The sequence below is a fragment of the Eurypyga helias genome, unplaced genomic scaffold, assembly GCF_000690775.1.
Source record: "Eurypyga helias isolate BGI_N326 unplaced genomic scaffold, ASM69077v1 scaffold24354, whole genome shotgun sequence".
In the NCBI taxonomy this organism is placed as follows: Eukaryota; Metazoa; Chordata; class Aves; order Eurypygiformes; family Eurypygidae; genus Eurypyga; species Eurypyga helias.
Genome location: NW_010245963.1, coordinates 1,170 through 17,960, shown reverse-complemented (window position 1 = coordinate 17,960; position 16,791 = coordinate 1,170). Strand labels below are relative to the sequence as shown.

General features: G+C 44.0%; 2 protein-coding genes across 3 annotated transcripts; one reads left to right on the top strand and one right to left on the bottom strand.

Annotated features, from left to right (window-relative positions):
* Positions 1 to 226: 226 nt before the first annotated feature.
* On the top strand, positions 227 to 6,679 carry LOC104505216 (chromosome unknown open reading frame, human C6orf62). Of its 2 annotated transcripts, none has more exons than XM_010150242.1 (5): positions 227 to 1,284; positions 3,007 to 3,183; positions 3,732 to 3,854; positions 4,731 to 4,865; positions 5,392 to 6,679. In XM_010150242.1, exons 1-5 carry the CDS (start codon positions 1,156 to 1,158, stop codon positions 5,515 to 5,517), a joined length of 690 nt encoding a protein of 229 aa, XP_010148544.1. In that variant the 5' UTR covers positions 227 to 1,155; the 3' UTR covers positions 5,518 to 6,679. The 2 variants fall into 2 exon arrangements, with proteins under 2 accessions (XP_010148544.1, XP_010148545.1); XM_010150243.1 differs by having other exon boundaries at positions 1,127 to 1,284; positions 3,010 to 3,183.
* Positions 6,680 to 12,459: 5,780 nt separating this feature from the next.
* Positions 12,460 to 15,101, bottom strand: ACOT13 (acyl-CoA thioesterase 13; the record flags this gene model as incomplete). The annotated part of the gene is made up of 2 exons (XM_010150244.1): positions 12,460 to 12,795; positions 14,886 to 15,101. Coding segments are annotated over 2 exons (373 nt in total), but the record flags the coding sequence as incomplete, so codon positions are not given.
* Between the last annotated feature and the right edge of the window lie 1,690 nt (positions 15,102 to 16,791).

Genomic DNA, 16,791 nt, shown 5'->3' with positions numbered 1-16,791 from the left:
AAAAAAGATTTGATACGGAAAACCTGTTTTGCGAGAAAAGCAGGAGCGAAACGCCGCATGTCGCGACCATGAAGTGAGAGGGGAGAGGCCGTGCGAGCGCGGGTGTCCCCGCTGCAGCCTCCGCCGTGGGGAGAGGCCCGAGGGGAAGGGGAGGCTGTTGGCCATGCGCAGCCTCGGCTGACCGTGCTCGCGACGAGCGCAGGGAGAGCGGGACCCCCCCGGCGACCAGCAGCCCAGGGAGCGTGAGAGGGGTTGGGGGATGTAGGGCTCTCCCACTGGTCAAGGAGCCCGGCTCTGGGGCGCTGGTTTGGGTTTTAGTCTCTAGGTGAGATAATATCTGACCCTCGAACCCCTGCCCGCCCCTCGTCTATGGCCATCATGATCCCTCTTCTCTTGGGCGGCGGTAGCCTCGGGGCAGTGATGTGCCTGATGATGAGCAGGATGAAGTTAGAAATGACTCGGCTGTTTTTTCTCTTTGCTCCCCTGCAAACCAGCACTCTGTCGTCTGTAGCTGATTTTGTTGTTGGCAGAGAAATCTCGTCTCTCCCGGGTTGTGCGCTCCTCCTTCGCACCCTTTTCTCTGCTCTCCACCAAGTGTAATAATTCTAAAGAGAGAGAAAAAGCAAAAGACGGGCAACTTAGCAATAGGGGAAAGCTGAGGATAATAATCAGTAGAGTCATGAATCTGGCTGGGGTAAAACGCAATTTGTAATTTCAGCTTTTTTCTTTTTTTGTAAGCAGAGCAAAAATACCCCCCCATGGATTGGGCTCGTGCCAGTTGCTTTTTGTTGTACACATAAATTGTGATAAGATTTGGGGTTTGTTTCTTCTTACCCAGTTATTCCTGCAGCTAAACAGTTCAAATTTTTCTTTTTTTTTTTTCTTTAAAAAAATCTTAGGGGTTTTTTCTTGGTTTATTGTAAAACCTCTGGCCCAGCCATGGCTGGACAGCTACTTACTTTGTTTCTTGACCCCTCCGATATCGCGTAAAATACAGCCTGAGGTGTGGTTTTTGGGTTACATTCGCGTTTTATCTGTTCAGTCGTGTTGGCAGGAATAAAACGACTTGTTTCTGTTGTACTTGAGTCTTACGAAAAGGTGCCCATAGTTTAGCAACAGTTTCCAAAGGCTTTTAGTACCACCTGTATTACAAAAATGGGGGACCCAAACTCCCGGAAGAAACAAGCTCTGAACAGACTTCGTGCTCAGCTTAGAAAGAAAAAAGAATCTTTAGCTGACCAGTTTGACTTCAAGATGTACATTGCCTTTGTGTTCAAAGACAAGGTAACGTGTTAACGTTTCTCTGCCTTGCCTGTTGTGGTGCCTGACAGCCCTGCCCTGCAGAATCTTGCTGCCTGATTGCATCTTGTTGCTTATCCCTAAGAGATTCCATTGACTTTAACTTTTTTAATTGCTCTAATATTTATGTAGTCCATGCTTGTCATGTTGGCTTTGGCTGTGTTTGTAAGCTTTGCCACGCAGATGATACCAGTGCCTTGTTAAATGCTTTGCTGGCAACTTCTCTACTAGGTGAATATTTTTTGGTGTTAATACTGTCATTGGGGTCTGAATTGCGTAACTGTTGGCTGCGAACGGTGGAGTTGAAAAGGGAGAATCACTGACTGGCGTGATTGCTGAAGCTGCTGCGGGTTAAAGCAGAAGGGAGAAGCTGGCAGTTGAGGGGAGGAGTTGCAAAAGGCAGTGTTGACATGGCCCGAGCGTGAAACCCCTGCTGCCATTTTGAGGGGGAGCGGGGAGGGTGAAGAGGAAGCTTCTCCTTTGCTTGGCTGCCTTGTCAGCTGCCGGCTGTTGCCTCCTTGGGCCAGGCTGGGGAGCCTCCCAGTGTTTCTACAGCTCCCCACGGACCCGGAATTGTGGGAGAGCACCCGCCCACAGAAGGTGAAATAGGTGCTTGTAGGAGGTGAATGTGCTGAGCAAATGACGAGGAAGAGAGGGTCGAAGTAAATGGCAGCAGAGTACGTAATGCAGGAAATGAGTGTCGATGAGCACTGAAATTGTTTAATCCCCTCAAATATATTTTTAACAAACTCTCAACTTTTATGTTGAAATATTTCCATAAATTCCGAAGTTCAATTTGCTTTTGTTCATCTGTAAACAGAGGTGGATCCAGTGGGATGTAATTTCTTGGGACTGTCTCATAGTAAAGAGAAATATGAATGTTTAAGCTGTGGTAAAAATTAGATTTTCTTAGATGATGTCATTTTAATGGCTTTAGTGGGAGCATTAATGCCACTTTCTGGTGGCTTTGAAGAAAATTGTTGCAAATGCCTGTTTTAAATCCTATAAAAACTGTGCTTATATCACAGTGACCCGAAAACGTCCAGCCAGTACAAGCTCACTTAAAGCAGGAGTGTAGCTCAGCCTAGCTCAGTCAGCAAATAGTTGCCTGTTACCTGTATGTTCTGACAGGGGGGTGTAGAGGGTTATTTGGTAAGATACGCTTTGTCTGTCATGTAGTTCTTAAATAGGTCAAGACTGCTCATGAGCTATTAGCAAGCTGTTGGAAGCAGGCATACAGCTTTGACAAAAACGGCAAAAACTGTTCTTCCACATTCCTCATCATGTTTTGGCCTTGCTTGAAAGATACTGGAAATACTTCTTCTGAGGATGAAGGTTAAAATAGCAAATTAAAATAGCCCTTCTTTGAGGAGGGTATGACTTGTAGCTAACTTCAGGTTGATCACCCACTGTTAACAAATGTGGCACGGAAGACAGCTTTTCCTAAAAGGCCAACTTAAAATTACTGCGAAGGGAAAAAGTGTTAGTTGATCAGCACAGAGAAGCTTGCAGGGGGCTCTTGGTCAGCCCGATGTCATGTATCCTACTTGAGGAAAGGGCAGTTCTGTTAATGTTTACCTACAGCTCTTAACGTATGATGCACACGTTGTACATTAACAGAAAATCACAAATTCTGAAATAACTGTTACCTGTAATTTCCTGGAAAGGACTGCATTCTTAATGTAACCTGTGCTTTTTCTTTTTTAGAAGAAGAAGTCAGCGCTTTTTGAAGTGTCTGAAGTGATACCAGTCATGACTAATAATTATGAAGAAAATATCCTGAAAGGTGTGCGGGATTCCAGCTATTCTTTGGAAAGTTCCTTAGAGCTTCTGCAGAAGGATGTAGTACAGCTTCACGCACCCCGCTACCAGTCTATGCGCAGGGTAAGGTTACTCTTTCTGCTTGCTGAACTGCAGTTTGTTTTCAACACCTGCCCTTTGCACTGTAAATGGAAAGGCTAATCCTGTTGGCTTTATTTTCTTGACTTCTCTACTGCACAAGGGTTCTGAAGGCATGTGTGTTTGGGGCCCAGGGTGACAGCCTATGTGTTCTGGAACTGTTTAAACATGTAGTGCTCAAGCTTCACCTTTCATCTGTCTCATTCAGATATGCCGTGGGAATTACACCTTCTTGCCATCCTTGTCCTTCAGTAGGCATGAGTTAATTCTTGCAGTGCTGTACAGCTAAGTGGTTTTCTTTTATGGATATTGGAAGGCAGGTGATCTTTGCTAACGTTTTCTTAAAGCTGGAATTTATATTAAATGGGTACTGATACTAATGGAGGGCAAGGAAAACTTTAGTTGTGCTGTGAGTAGCACAAACGGAAAATTACACAAACATGGTCCTAAGTGCCACTTTTAATTACGTTCCTGTACAGATAAGTTGCTTATCTGTGTCTTTGCCTAACGGAGGGAATGTTTACTACTTACAGGATGTGATTGGCTGTACCCAGGAGATGGACTTCATTCTTTGGCCTCGTAATGATATTGAGAAGATAGTCTGTCTCCTGTTTTCTCGGTGGAAGGGATCTGATGAACCCTTTAGGCCTGTTCAGGTATTTGGTTTTGTTCTCTTAACTTCAGTAAGTAATTTACACCTGGAGGGAAGGATAAATACTTGTTGTTTTGAACCATCTAGTTGATAAGGTGCGTGACTTCTGTGCATGTTGGAAGGTATGCTGGCTGTTTTTCCTTATAAAGCAGTCAGCGTTTGGAATGTCACATTCTGCTTCCTGTCTTTATGCACTGTTATACTAGCGTTTCCAAAACTTAAGCATCTGAAGGACCTTGGCAAATGCCATGTATGTGTAAATACATATATTGTGTTAGTATTTGTAGAAGCGGATCAGACGTGGCTCTTAGTACAACTGAACCTTTGGCTAAATGTGACGGTGTCACTAAGGTTCTGTGAGGATCCCGAGTTGCTGTGTTTTGTCAGGTGGGAGAGGATCTGAGATGGATGGAATTCTTGCGTTACAATTTTGTCTTGAAACAAACATTTTAAAATATTTTTTCAGTAGCCAGCTTAGGTGTTTACATTTGGATTTTTGAGCAATGTTGTGTGTATTTTCTGTGCAGATTCTGCAATAATACCAAGTTACCAGAAGAAATGTGCTGTATTGTTGATGCACAGGGCTGTTCTGACAGAACAGGCTAAACCTGGGGGTTTTTTTTATATATGCAGTTGAAGTTGTGCCTTTGAATTGTTAATACATCTTTGCAGTGACTGATGTCTGTGGTGACAGAATGGAACTAGGGAATTCTTTAAATTGGGCTAAGATTCGGGTTATGTCACTGTTGTCCCCAGTTTCTGCTTTTCGTACGTGAGGAAAGAAATAAAGTGGTTGTAAAGCTGCACAGCCAAGGAGATCAACTGGTGAAATGTGAGCTTTAGCTTAATAAATATTTTTCCCCTCCCTCACACAACGCAGGCCAAGTTTGAATTTCATCATGGTGACTATGAAAAACAGTTTCTGCATGTTCTGAGCCGAAAGGACAAGACTGGAATTGTTGTCAACAACCCTAACCAGTCAGTGTTTCTCTTCATTGACAGACAGCACTTGCAGGCAAGCTTATTTTGTCTTTTTGTTTTTGATAAGTGTTTTAATCACAAAATGCCTTTTCCCCTTCGGGAACATCGGTGATTTTATTGCAAAATACTCAAGTAGAAAAGTGGATGGTGTGCTCACGCTTGCATTTCAGCAGTTTCAGAGGAAGCCTGTGCTGTTCACTGGTGCAAAACTAGCCATGGGCTGCAGATATGTTCATGTAGAATTAATTTAATGCTCTTTTATTAAAAATTAAATTCTAAAATAGTGTTAACCATGTTCTGGAAAAAACAAAAAGCTGGCTCAATTTGGATGATACTACAGAAATTATTCAAGTAAAGAATATACAGAATAGTGAAAGTATTTTGGGCATTAGAGGTCACAGACTGATTTTGAGTTCAGGCTGTTCATGCGGATGAATAGCGTTTCAGTGTCTGTGGTGTGCCTCCACAGCCAGCATTAAGCTAATACTGGGGGTCTGCCTATTAATCTCGAGTTAACTTTCATGCTTAATAGCTTCTCTTTGGGTTTTCTTTGCCTCTAGACTCCAAAAAACAAAGCTACAATCTTCAAGTTATGCAGCGTCTGCCTGTACCTGCCGCAGGAGCAGCTCACTCACTGGACGGTTGGTACCGTAGAGGATCACCTCCGTCCGTACATGCCAGAGTAAGGTGCTGGCCAGCAAAATGGGGAAGATCACAGAATGCAGCAGTGGATTTTCACTTTCCTCACCACTTTATTCTTTCAGAATTTAGAAGGAAATGGACTCATGTTCAGAACACTATACATTGTGAAACTTGATCATCCTGGATTTCTTTTCTCATTTGTATCTCAGAACTTTACAATTTTTTTTAGATGTTTTCTGCATGGACCTTGAGAAAGAGAGAGGATGCTCTGCACGCTTCTGCACTGCATCAGCATCTTACTAAAATGTGAAACGAAGGGACTGTACACTGAAACAAGTGTATCCGAAAGCACAAGGTGATCATCTGTGGTGGTGTTCCCATTTGTGCTGGTCATGCCCCCTAACATCTCTAATGTTTAACCATCAGTATTTGGAGGGTGAGAAGTGAATGTAACGGGTATAGAAGCCTTATAGCTTTGCTGTTAATGATTGTATCAAAGAGCACTATCATTCATTTTAATGAACAGAAAAGTGGCTATTACAATAGCAAGTAAATGAGGGAAAGAAGTCTTTCTTTAAAAAAAGCATCTCATTTAATGTGTGGGCATGTTGTGCCTCTTTTATTTTGCTGCGCCACGTCTGAGTTTACTGGCACTTTGGTTTCGGATCTCTTTCCCCAAGTTGCTGTATAACTGTATGAAAGTATTCTTTTGAGTTGGATGCATTTATGCAGATGAGGCAGACCTGGAGTCTGAAGTTGCTAAAGCAGCTAAAAATAAAGTAAAATAATAGCTGCAGAAACAATGTTAGTAGAGGATTATTTTATTTTTCTTGAGAGTTGAGACTTGTAAACTTGCAGGTGAACTGTGCAGGAAATACTGGTTTCTAAAACATTTCTTAAGAAAAACCCATTGAGGTTTTTTTTTTCTTTTGGAATAGACATTATAAAACCATGTAAAATAGTGTTTGGAGTGTCAAAAGTTGGTTCTGACAGAACATTTTAAGTTTGTGCAATGATAAAAGGAAGACTACTGTATAGTTTTGATGACGAAGAAGGCTCTGCTTAAGGGTTGAGTACTTTACAGAGTAAAACTGCATAAGCCTGCTCCCTTTGGATAAAACTAGTGCTTACCTGTTTAAAACTTGTATTTAGCTTTTGTTTGGAATTGGAAAAAATTGGAACTTAAATAAATTAGGTGAAAGATAACTGGCTTTATTTATGGAAATCCTATGAACTGCATTTTAGCCTCACATCTTGGCAGTGTCACCCATTGCAAGCACTGAAAATGTACAGGCTGTAAAATTAGTGGTGGGGGTGGCAAAAGGTTTGCTTTGGGAAGCAGCTGCCAGAAATAATCCAGTTACTAGCAATAGCGTTGCATTGGTCCATGGATCTCTTCAGTTCTTTGGTCATAAGGTTACACTGGAGCACCCTACGAAAGCACCACCCGAAAGCTGCGACTTCACACTAATAAATGCCTTAAGTTACAAAGAAATGTCTTAAATGCTGCTGTATGGAATGCTAAGGCTTTGTAGACTATTTAGTAACCACCATACCTGCTCATAGTATGTAAAATTCCCCAGCACTTAAAAAAAATCTGAAAGGCCTACTTGATCTGTACATACACCATACACAAGAAGCAGAGGGTCATCAGCTCACTGCAGGTAGGCCGCTGTGGTCCTTGGGCGTGACTGCATCTCTGAGCCATTAAGGCATGATGTATCAGGTTTTAAAGCAGTTTTAAAACTAATACAGGTGCTGTGAAGTCCTGCCCCTCGTGCCTGCTCTGTTCATGAGCTCTACTGGCTCTTCCTTTCCTGCTCGTTTCTGTTCTGCTTCCAGGAGAGCACCGTATTGTCTTGCTCTTGTCGGGTGCCAAGTCGTTAGATGACTTGCGGTTAACGAGCACCATCTTATGTCGTATCTGGGCCTCAGGGGGTTGATGACAATGGTCACTGAAGGGTGCTTTGCTCTTCAAGCGTGAGATTATTCTGATGGACTGTTGCAGGATTAATTGAAGACCAGGTTGAGGTTCCTGCTGCTAGCAGGGTAGGTGTTAACAGTTGCTGGGCTACCTTTGCATCCACCAAGCAGATAGATGGGGTGTGAATTTACTTTATGGCTATTTTGTTAGCATGGAAAAGCTTTTCTGGTTTCACTTTTGCATTTACTGCAGCAGCAAATTCAAAAGCTGTTTAAGCCTACAGTTTCTGGAATGAAATAATGAGATAAAGGGCTTTTAATAGTGTTACAAAAGGGAAAAACCTCTAATGTGTGTGTGTGAGGGATGGTACTAGCCCGAGTGGTGCTTATTCTAGAATTCCTTTTGTGGAACAGATCCACTTTTTGGTAATCCTTACCTACAAACCAGCCTTTCCCAAACCATAGGGCCGATGTTACTTGTCCCTTGGCATCTTTAGGACGTGAAGTTCATTTTTTGTGTACTTTAGGTTTGGCCGTTGTTTGCACCTGCGCTACCTGATGCCATGCTGGTGTTGTGCCAGCGAGGCCTCTCATAGGCGCCTTCCGTACCTGCTGGGCTGCTTCCCCTGCTGCAGGAGGCCGGTGTCACTGAGTGAAAAGGTTCAGGTGTAGAGGGCCTCTCGGCCTACGGCTGGAAGTTCCCTTGGCTCTTTCCCCATTTCTTGCACAGGGGCTGGGTGTTTTGTACTGGATTGGTGTTTACGTCCTCTTCGCGGAGGCAGAGATGGGAGTACTCGGAAGGAAACAGCAGTTCCCTCCGCTCCCTGTGTGCCGCAGCTGGGAGCTGGCAAGGCTGTGACTGTACAGCGCTGACGCTCCGGAGGGATCCATCAGCTCCGCAGCTTGATGGAAGCAAGCTGAGTGGTGAGCGTAACCTCTCTCCTGCGTGGCTGACTGAAATGCTTTTTGGGGCTGAAGATATCTATGACCTAGTTCTGCTTGGAAGGGATTTACACATGGAAAGACGCCTTAATTTGAGCACAGCATGCTAGAGCACCCGCTCCCTGAGCTGCTTTACTGGAAAAACTATTCAAGCAGCTACTGCTTTTAAGCAAAAGAAATCAAAGATCTAGAATCTTACGCAGTGGTACAGCCCCAGGGACTGTTTTGGTGAACGAAAGTAGGTGTTTTCGGGTTGGTGTGGTGCGTGGCTGGTTGCTTTTTTCCTGGGGGTTAGCCAGTGTGTCTTGAGAGCTTGCAGGTCGTTTGCTCTGGTTTATGTGGGAGCTGTACATCTGGTTTATGTGGGAGCTGTACATGCTGTGGTGCCCCACAGCCACGTCAGGTGGGGAGCAGGGGATCCAGTAATGGCAGTCACTCAGTGAATGCATCACAGAATCGGGAAGGGAGTAACCGTCATGCTGTCTGTGAACTTTTTTAAGTGGTGAAATGGGAATCAAAAGTGTTTTCTTCTCCATTCCTATCGACAGGGGAGAGGTTTTTGAGGTTTCTTTCTACTGGCTAGATGGTTTCTGCTGAGAGAGAATTCCCAAATGGTTAGTGATAAAACGCAGCTGGAAATCCTGTATGCCCTGGCAGCAGCTCAGAGCCAGCCAGCGAAGCTGAACAGAACTGAACGGCTGTTCAGAACAGTTACTTAACAGCCTAATTCTCCCTGCCCCCCATCCCCCCTAGGCGGTAACGCTTGCCAGCTTGAGGACTGTAAACCAACTAGCCCGTAGCTGCACTGGCAGAGGTGAAGCAGCTCAGCCGTGAGACCCCTGCCAACGGGCAGCTCGACCTGACAGAGTAGCAAGGAAACGCCATTGTTTCATGCCTGTTTCAGCAGTGACACCCTTCCGTACCCTCTCCCGTCCCCCGTTCATCACTGACAAGCTGCTTCTTCCTGGAATCCTTAGTGACGGAGCGCCTACTCACAGCACCTTCATCTGCGACTGGCATTCGCCCCAGTTACTGTCTAGGCTCTTGGGTTCTAAAAGCCGGTGGGATTGTTCCGATTCCTCATTTTCCCAAGGGATCTCTAACGCGGTTCCGCCGAAGTGCGCAAAACCAGCGTGGAACGCTTGGCTGACCGGTCTGTTGCACCAAGCAGAAAGCCGCAGCTGTTGCACAACGCGTCGCGTGCGGCCGCGTGAAAAGTGGGGCCCTCCGTGCGGGCGCACCCCCGACACCGAGCGGTGCAGTGTAGGCGTTTGGTACGTTTAAACAGAACGGTTAAAGCCCCCGCCAAGCCAGCGCGGCACGGGAGGGACAGTCTCGTTTGCAGCCATAAGGCAGGGAGCTGACAGATGTCCGTCAGCTATGGGGTCTGCGACCTGGTGTGCCGGCGAGGCTCGCGAGATGATTTGCGTGCTCCTGAGGGAGCTGCATCTCAATCCGCGGTGGTGGAACCGGGTCAACCCCACAGGAGGTCTGTCTGCTCTGATGCCAGGTGGGACCGTGTGCCATTCGTCTGTATTAGGGCGATTGTTTTCTGTTACCCCCTTTCAGCCTCGGCTAAGGTTAGGATACAGGTTTTTCAACATGTAGGTTAGGGTGAAATCCGTAAAGAACGCTTCCACGCGCTGTCTGATGCTTGACAGTTTACTCCCCAAGCTAAGCAGGCCGAGCGGTGACAATTCCTTCTGAGATCGTCCCCAAGCCAAAGTTGTGAAACAAATGGAGGTCAGCCTGCTGCTGCTGGTGGAGGGGTGACAGACAAGGTTGTCTCAAAATAATCAGGTTAATGAACCACTTCTAAAATATCTGGCCTGCATATTAATGATGTCCCTCTTTCTTACTAATTAGCACTAAAATACTGTGGTGAATAGTCTGCTACAAGGGAGAACTCAACTCGTTACTTCAGGAAAGGGGTGTTCTTCCTGTTTTCCTCTCAGCCTGCGACAGTTCTTGCCAGGCTTGAATGGGAACAGGAAGTTCCTGTGTTTCCATGTTGAGGTTCGGCACTCTTAATGTGCCTGGATGCCTCTCAATTGGAATTACATAGACATGATGAATGTTAAGTGATAGAATGAGACCACTTAACTATGGCAGTAGTTTCCTGAGCCAGCCAGTGCTGACCGAGGGAAGTCGTGTTGAGCTGCAGCAGGACAGTTGGACAAGGACAGACTTGCCCCAACACACGGAGCTGAGCACATTCTGAATCTTTTGGCACGTATCGAATTTGGCACCTCCTCCATTCTCACCCTCTCCCTTTTATTTCAGATAAATAGTCAAAATTACTCTTCCAGTGAAAGGGATGGGTTTGTAGTAGTTGGGGGAGCAGTTTTAATCCACGTTTCTACTTCCTTCACCTCTTGCACTGTACTTCGTGGGTAACCTATGGAAGAAAACTGGTGAACTTAAGAATGAGGGGGGAAAAAAAATTATGATTGGAGATGCCAGGACATCCTAGTAAGATGACCACAACAGCAATTGCTAAACCCACTAGGTGGTCCTCATGCTATGATGGATCTTGTCTCTCTGCTCGTCCTAGTAATCGTAGAGGAGCTGCTGAAGACTAATGATTGATCTGCAGGCAGAGGGAGCTGTAAAGTCAGGAACAGTTCAGTACTGCAAGGCAAGCAGCTCTGCTGAGCAATGATTGACAACAAAAGCGGCTGCTGCTGTAGTGCCTTCGCAGAACTGCTTTAGGGAAGCATTGTGTTTCTACAGGGGTGATTCTGGGCATGAGTGCAAGTACTGGGGAAAAAGTCGTTATGAACGTACTGCTGAAGAGAGGATGCTGCTATTGAAAGTTCAGCTAGCCACAGTCATGTAAGGTGTGTACGCTTCAGTGACAGCCTCAGAGAAGGAGCTGTTGTTGAGAAGGTAAATGCTACGAACAACCGTTCTACGTGCCGGTAGCCTGAGCCCAGTATGGGTGGGTTTTTTTAAGAGAGCTCTGTTGAAGAATAACTTATCAGCTATATCACTTGTTTGAAAGTCATTTGGGGAAGATTCCTGATATACTAGAAACTTGTTCAAATTTATGTTGAAATTCAGTCTGCTTGAACAGGTCACTTAACTCATCGGGAATTACTTCTTGAGGTTTAGGAATGCACAAAACCCGCCCAAACTGCACATTTAATCACAGAATTTAAATCGCTCGAGACGATGAGTCAACTTCGTGACACGAAGAATTTTGCGTGCCCTTTACTTGTGTGGATGGTTTTTCTTCTCTAGTGGAAGATTTAAAACAAAGGTCATGGCTTATGCAAACTGTGCGCTGCATATGTGGCGTCGCCGGTTTCAGTGCGGCGTGACAACGGTGCCAAGGATCGTTTGCTGCCAGGCTGAAAAAATCAGTTAAACCTGCCCACGACAGTGCGTGAGGAGACAAGTCTCAGCTGAGGAAAAGCAGCTTAACTCCACCAAATTCAACCTGAAGTCAGACAATCTACAGCCTCAGCCTGATGCATGCCTAACCACATTTATTCTGATACGTCTCTAACTCTCAGCTGATCATTTTTAAACAAATAACAGCCAGAACTTCAGGTAGGCAGAGGCGAAAAGCCCTGATGATGTAACTACGTTTTCACATCACAGAGAGATGATGATGGGAGAAACCTCGGATGAATTTGTGTGCAAGGGTTCCACCACACCCTCTTTCAACCGCTCCACGCTGACACGCTTTTACTCAGTGCAGAGAGAGTACAAAACTATTCCATGTTCTTTTAAAAGGTAGTTACAGAAAGCTTTATTGAATACTTTTGGATGTTACAGCAACAGTGAGTTCCATTTTGGATGAGCCTGCTTTACGCTTTCCAACCAGTTTCACTGTGTTATGGGAACTCTGTACTACCATCTTCAGAACAAGCAGTTTAGTTTCCAAGCATGTACAGTGGTGTTTGAATGTGACTGTGACAGGCCTGAAGACAGGGCTGCTTTGTCACATGACGGCACCACGGGTAAGGAAAACAAATCTCCTGAAACAAGAGTCGTGCTGGTAAACCATATGGCTACTCCAAAGGCTCTTTCCTTCTGGTCTCTTGACCAAAAAAAGCCATCCCCATGCTATCACACTCTGTTGTTCATCCCGAAATAGGCACTGATTTCAGTACTGTAGCAATACTGGTGGTAATTAAGAAATTTGTTCATTTATTATGGAAGTGAGACTAAGTCACTTTTATACAGAAGCCCTATCACAACCCTGTGCAGATGATATCTTAGTGCGTAAATGAGAAAATCATTCTATATGGGATTCTTAAGCCTAACATGGCAGTTTCTGAGATTGCTTCTATTAATTTCCTAGGTACTTGGTGTGTCTACCTTGTGCAATTAACTTTCCTGTCGCCTTATTTGTTAAATCCACGCTGGCAAATGCAATATTTCTTCCTTGCTTCAAAATCTGAGCTGTAATCAGTATCTCTTCTCCAATCTTAGCAGCAGAGGTGTATCTTCAATGAAGAACAAAATTAACAGGTAAGAGGCTGTACAGAGCACAAATCCAAGAATAACCCTGCATTTTAGATTATTGTGAAGGGAATTAGCAAAAGTGAGTGGTAAGACACATCCCTCCCTAACTCCCTGCTTGCAAATCCCCTTGTAAAAGCCCTTGAGCTTCTCTAAGTGCTGCAGTAGTGATTCAGTGTAAGAGCTCTCTGAGAAAATGCAGGATAGAAATAAACCCATTGGCTGGGTTCTGAGGAGCCAAGTTCTGTTCCATTTTGGAACAGGAACAATTGGGGATCACAGCTCTCAGTTAACAGTTCAGCTCCGAGTCCTATTCCAGCCACTGCTGGCTCCCTACAGCCTTTCCAAACCCATCTGGCTGGTTCAGCTGCAAAATGTCTCTGTTACAAAGGCTCCAGAAGGTCATTTCTGTATGGAACCCAAGTACAGGTTAACTGCTTTCCATACCGTGGTCAGAGAAAAGTCATGGAAATCTGGGAGGCATTCAAACTTCCCAGGTTTAATGCTGTTTCCTTTCACTGGAGAACTCTGTTTTTATTCATGTGAGTAGGAGGGTGTGCTTTTAAAACACACTCTGCAGGGAACAGGAAGAAATTTCCCCACAAAACGCCTGGAAAGAATTAGGAGGAACACGATCCAGCCATGATCTGAGGTAAGGGAACAATATTCAAATGTTAGAGTAAGAGGAGAATGCATAATTGCTGGATATAAATGTTACTGAGAAACTTCATCAACCAGACCATTTTTATACATGACACCATGTCAAAAGTATGTCAGTCACGCCTAATGCTGATGTAGCACGAGGCCTTTTACTTGACGGGGGGCAGGGTTTTAGTCTTGTTTCATTCTCAGAGGCTGCTGCCAATCCTCTTGTGATTTAAAAAAAAAAAAAAAAGTTTGCCTGTTTCTCTCTGTTCTTTCCATTACTGAAATAGCTTCCTCGTGACAACCCTTTATAAAAAGCTCCTTCCCAAAAAGGAAGAGGTTGTATTATAGCAATATTTGACATCCAGCATAGCTTGTTCAATGAAAGCAGTGGTCTGGGTTAAACAAAGCTGTTAATACTGCTTCAGGTAACACGTCCTAGAGGTTGTGCTACTCAGCCATTTTGGATCACCTCCAGAGAGAGTACTCCAAGATTTTAGCCCTTATGTAATTGGGTAGGCATACTGGACAGTGGAAACAATTCAGGTGTTGGCCTTTTGTTATAGTACTGTAGGAAAAACCCCATAATGATAGGAGAATTTCAGCTTTTTGTTTCCAGTAACTGCCTGGTCATCACAGTGGCAGTATAACGCTTAAATAGGTGCTCTAGTCTCCCACCCAGTGGAGAAATCAGAGGATGCTGGGGGGTAGCGGGAGGAGGGAACCTGGTACAGACACACTTTTAAAGTTGTGGGTGTTTTTTAAGACCGTTTTGATGAGGGATTACTTTCCAAGATTTTTACTGCTCTGTGTTAGTTACTCCAAGTAGGATTACTTTAGTTCTAGTCAGTCATAATCTCTTCATTAAAAGTAATGAAGCAAAGCTGACAAGCTGCAATAGCGCCATCAAAGGTTTCAGAATAACTTCTTTTTTAAAGACACTGTGCTTTAAATTTGCTTTTCGGGAAGAACTCTTGTCAATATAAAACTACCTTTAAACAACCTAGTGTAAAGTAGTCGTACTCCAGTGAGGAATTCTGATTCAATCCCTAATTCACCCTCTGGATGAGCACACAACAGAGCTAAACTGTTTCCTGTTTTAACATTTCATGGACTAATATTAAAAAAGGGTTTATAGAAAGCTGCTTACCCTACATTTTGGCATTTGACGAAAAACTCTAACCTATCTTCCCAAGTGAAAACAGAAGCTGAGCCAATTTCATAAGACCAAAATTTACCACCTATCAACAGCCCTTTACATTCTAATGAATGAATGAATGGGTATTGTCTCTTAAACACAAGACTTCTGAAACCAAAGAAAACAACTTTTTAAAGTGAGTACTGCAGCAGAGAAATACCATACAATGGAGCTAATACCGTGTTAAGGCAAGCAAAACGTGTTCTGGTGAGCATGGTGGATGATACCTACGTGATGTTCATGTCCACACTGACCCCAGGCACTGCTCTTTCTGTGTACAGCAACGCTGCTGTTGACACCACATCCACAAGCGTGGCCGTCAAACCTCCATGCAACGTGCCACCTCTGTTTGTATGTTCCTCCTCCACCTTCATTTCACAAACAATTTTTCCAGGAGATGCAGAATGTAGTTTCATCTGTATAACCAAAAAAGGAATAAAAAGCTTACTGACAACAGCACCAACACCCAATACTGCCCTGAATCAAACTAAGAGTAAATCTTGTTCAATTCCGACCTCCTGAGACAAATTAAAAGAAGCAAAAATATAGTAATGCAACTGTCACATTAGGTATTTCCATACATTTTGAGCACAAGATTGCTGATTTAGAAAAAAATGTGTTTCTAGTGCTGATAAATATTCAAACTGACAGCTTAACAAAACTTCAGTTCTTGCTACACTGTCAGGAATTGCTTGGGAGACATCGTTCTTCTTCAATTTGCCTTTTGCTTTAATCTGTGCCTGAAAAGCCAGATTAGAGGGACCACAAAACTGCTCTGACTCTGTGCACCATAGTTGTGAGGGTGTATTTGTTAGCTGTCAAAATGGGGAAATGAGACTGACAGTAAGTCATTAATCATTACTCTAGAGCAACCTCGGTAAAAATCAGTGTTTTGAAATGCTCATCAGACTGGCCCGCCCTGAACTGAAATTCATACTCCGGGGTAGAAGTAGCCAAGCCTGTATCACACTGTTTTACAGCATCATGACTTGCACATACACGTTTGTTCCAGCCCATAGGGATTAAACAGAAAAATAACAGCGCATCTATGGAACCATGCTTCCCCCCGTAAACACAAGAAGCTGGGTTCTTGAGACCAAGAAGTTAACTGCAATTCAGTATTTTAAAATCCTTTTTTTTCAAGTTTCTTCAGTTAGTAGCATTATATTAAGAATCTGAAAGACGGTGCAAAACTGGGGTAACTTCAGCATATAAAACTATACCTATAACTAAGACTCTGAAGTACCTTTAGACTGTCACAAGTGAAACGTGGGTGTATTACTGTATATTTTAGCTCCTACTTTTTTTTTTACAAGGTTGTTTTTTCTTTTTTAATTTACGTGTTTCCATACTGTATCAACTGAGTTGATAAACCTTTCTAAACTTAAAAGGAATTACTATTTCCTTTTAAGGAGTCTTATTAATTAAGAAATCCAGTTTCACCATTCCTTATTTTATAATACAGTGCAAGAGCTCAGTTTCGTCCAAGGTCCCCCTCTGAGAGGCCAAAGCTTATCCAAATTTTGCGGAGACGTGATACTAAGATAAATGATGATGTACGCAGTCCATCTACAAATGGAAAAAGCTGGAATCGAGCAGAGGGCAGATCATGGAGGCAGTGTTCAAATACAGAAATAGCACCTTGATCAATGACGATCCCAACTCCTAAACGAGGCACGCAGCGCTGCGCTGACTGGAGGCCCAAGTTTCTGTCAGAATTTCCAATGAGGACTTCACCGACACACCGGGAGCAGAAGGCTTGCACCGCCTACTGTCAGGCAGTGCTCCAATCCATCAGCTAGGTAAGGAAAGCATCTGGTTTCATTTCTCATTGCTTTGATCTGGCACTCGCTGCCTGCTCTCCTTGACAAAAATAGTTCAGTATTTGAACGATTCCAGGACTTCCACAGCTAGAGCTGCTGGTCTGTACTCCTCACAGCCCTTCTGTGCGCATCCTCCCCTGTGCCTGTCATAGTGAACAGTGTGTGGAGAAAGGGCTTTAAAACCACTATGTAGATACAACATTGGAGTGAAACCAGAAACTAAGTCTGATGCTGGAGCTGAAAAGCTTCAGACTAAAATCTCTCTTCTCCAGAACAGGAAAAATTTTGAGTCATATTTAGTTGGGGTAAGAAAG

Excerpts from the sequence above, each read along its gene's own strand:
- LOC104505216 (XM_010150242.1), top strand. The coding sequence starts at position 1,156 with ATGGGGGACCCAAACTCCCGGAAGAAACAAGCTCTGAACAGACTTCGT. Across the intron at positions 3,855-4,730 it reads AACCCTTTAGGCCTGTTCAG|GCCAAGTTTGAATTTCATCA; the intron begins GTATTTGGTTTT and ends CACACAACGCAG. Across the intron at positions 4,866-5,391 it reads TTGACAGACAGCACTTGCAG|ACTCCAAAAAACAAAGCTAC; the intron begins GCAAGCTTATTT and ends CTTTGCCTCTAG.